Source organism: Cyphellophora europaea (genome assembly GCF_000365145.1).
Source record: "Cyphellophora europaea CBS 101466 unplaced genomic scaffold supercont1.9, whole genome shotgun sequence".
Classification (NCBI taxonomy): domain Eukaryota; kingdom Fungi; phylum Ascomycota; class Eurotiomycetes; order Chaetothyriales; family Cyphellophoraceae; genus Cyphellophora; species Cyphellophora europaea.
The window spans coordinates 1551095-1553308 of NW_008481815.1; the positions used below are offsets into that span (position 1 = coordinate 1551095).

At 49.5% G+C, this 2214-nt stretch overlaps 1 protein-coding gene across 1 annotated transcript in view; it reads right to left on the bottom strand.

The window, feature by feature from the left end:
- Nucleotides 1–1614: 1614 nt before the first annotated feature.
- Nucleotides 1615–2214, bottom strand: part of HMPREF1541_09042 (uncharacterized protein) — a gene marked incomplete at both ends in the record, with an annotated part of 992 nt that continues 392 nt past the window's right edge. Inside the window, 2 exons of the mRNA XM_008723360.1 lie at nt 1615–1823; nt 1885–2166. Coding sequence (XP_008721582.1) covers nt 1615–1823; nt 1885–2166 — 491 coding nt within the window. The remainder of the gene's footprint in view (nt 1824–1884; nt 2167–2214) is intronic.

Genomic DNA, 2214 nt, shown 5'->3' on the forward strand with positions numbered 1-2214 from the left:
TTAGAACAGAAAGCGATGTCTAGTGTGATCTACGCGTTCCAGCATCGCACTTGATGCATGTGTACATCCACATTCTCTTCGTCTTAAGCACATATGCCGGCGATTTCCCGACCCAAAATGTGGGAGAGGCGCCTTTCGAGAACGTTTCAACCCTGCAATCTACCATAACTTAACGCAGCCGAATTGCTCGAGAAGAATCAAGAAAATTTCGAATGCCTATTGAACCCTTCGGTGGAGCGCCTGTTCTCGCTTTCTTGTATGTACGCAAGCGAATGTAATTGGACGGAAGCGGTGTTACGAAGCCAGCGACGAGGGAAGCGTCAGCAGCAACCCAGAATCGCGAACTTCCGAGCTTTACGTTACCACCCGTCAGCGACTGATGGACAACATTCTCGGCGACCTCCATCGCCAGCATCGAGGTCAGACTCATTCCTGTAGCCGTCTTCACAGCGGCTTTCCAAGGTAGTTCATCTCGGCCTTGGTGAAGACGGATTGTCTCTAGAGCCATGGAAGAACTGATCCCTTCTGTCACTTTCATAACAAGGAGACTGTCAGCAAGACTTGAGAGGAAGATGATCAGTCCCATTCCCAGCTGCGTATGGCTTGTTGTGAAATCGCCAGAGTGCAGCCGATGAGACAGTGCAAGGTGTTGACGGCAGCTCCTTTCCATGTCATGCGAGCCGTCCAAAACTGCACTGGGTTAAGCGCGACGCCTCGGTGGTCGCGAAGAATGGGATTGTTGTAAATGACGAAGCCATGAGTACCATGCCGCCGAAAATTAGCAAGCTGCTACGGAAAGCAAGTTCTGAGGAAACTCGAAGATGCTCCCCAGCATGGAAAGCGTACCACACGCATGCGGCTCGCCAGGATTGCAGGTGCCATCACCTCCATCTTACACAAGTGGTTGACAGAATACGGGACTGAAATTCAATGACAGCTGCCTGCGTGAGTACTGCCGTCTTTTCCCAAACTCGCCTGTCCCAGAAATGCTAGCGGGAGCAGTGAGCTATGTCCGTGGGACCAAACATATACAACGTCTCTTTCACTTCCGAAGCGTGTTCATTGTCATTGAGCATTCTTACTTACTCTCTGTCGCTATCATCTGCTACTCAAGATCTATATGGCCTTGATCTGTGAACCACTTGTCTTTGATGTGTTAGGTAATGGTCCTGGTCTCATCTGAACTTGATTTGGAATGGATGCTGGTCCAGGGCTACAGACAAAATAATGAGCGCTGGACCAGCGCGACCTTTCCTACGTCAAGGATTAATGCAGCATATTGAAATACGTGTCTGACGAGATTCTGTCTGAGATTAGAGATAGTGCGGGATGCGAGGCGTGAACGTGATGTGGAAGCTCCTCCTAGGTGTTGCGTCTTCTCGAATTCATGCAGCAAATTCCGGCACCTTCGAGACAGCCATGTAGGAGAATTACGTTATTTATGAAAGGAATGATTAGTACTAACTAAATCATGGTAAACATAGAGGCGGCTACGAAGCGGCTTGAATATTATTTTGAGCTGAAGAAGATGGACAGGCAGTAAGGCCCGCTTTCTGTGACCCGCTTGTTGAATGCAGATTGATTCGGAGTGTATGGAGCGATTCTTGAATCCAACTACTGCTCAATAATGGAGCTTCTCCGTCGTAGCACCTCGTCATCTTGCGTAGGTGGACCCTTGTAGTTCTTGCGGCCCCAAACGAAATACCATAGCGCTGAGACCACAGTACCTCCAATGAAGACAACAGATCCGTAGTTCATCGTTTCTAGGGTGGTAGGGTTGAAAAAAGGGAAGCTGAAAAGGGGAAGGACAAACATGGTCCACGCTGCGGAAGATTGTTGTTAGTAGAGTCCACATACCTCCAGAGATTCTGGAAGCTGACACACCTATAGAGATGACGTTGCAAATTACACCAATGACACCAAAGTCCCATGAACCGGCAGATAGGTGCTTGCGTCCGCCAAGCAATGAGGCTACAATCGGCATGACATACGCAATGGTCAAAAAGATAACAGCAGAGCCGCTGAAGGCGCTGAAGGCGGCATAGGATCCGAAGTAGATTAGACCGAGCAGGATTTGGATAGCCATGCTCAGCATCATGGCGTTCAGAGGAACATTAAGCTTTGCGTTGACCTGCTTCCACAATCCAGAGCCTGGGATGGCGCCGTCTCGTGAGAATGCCCAGACGCAGCGAGATGATGCAGTGGTAACGGCAA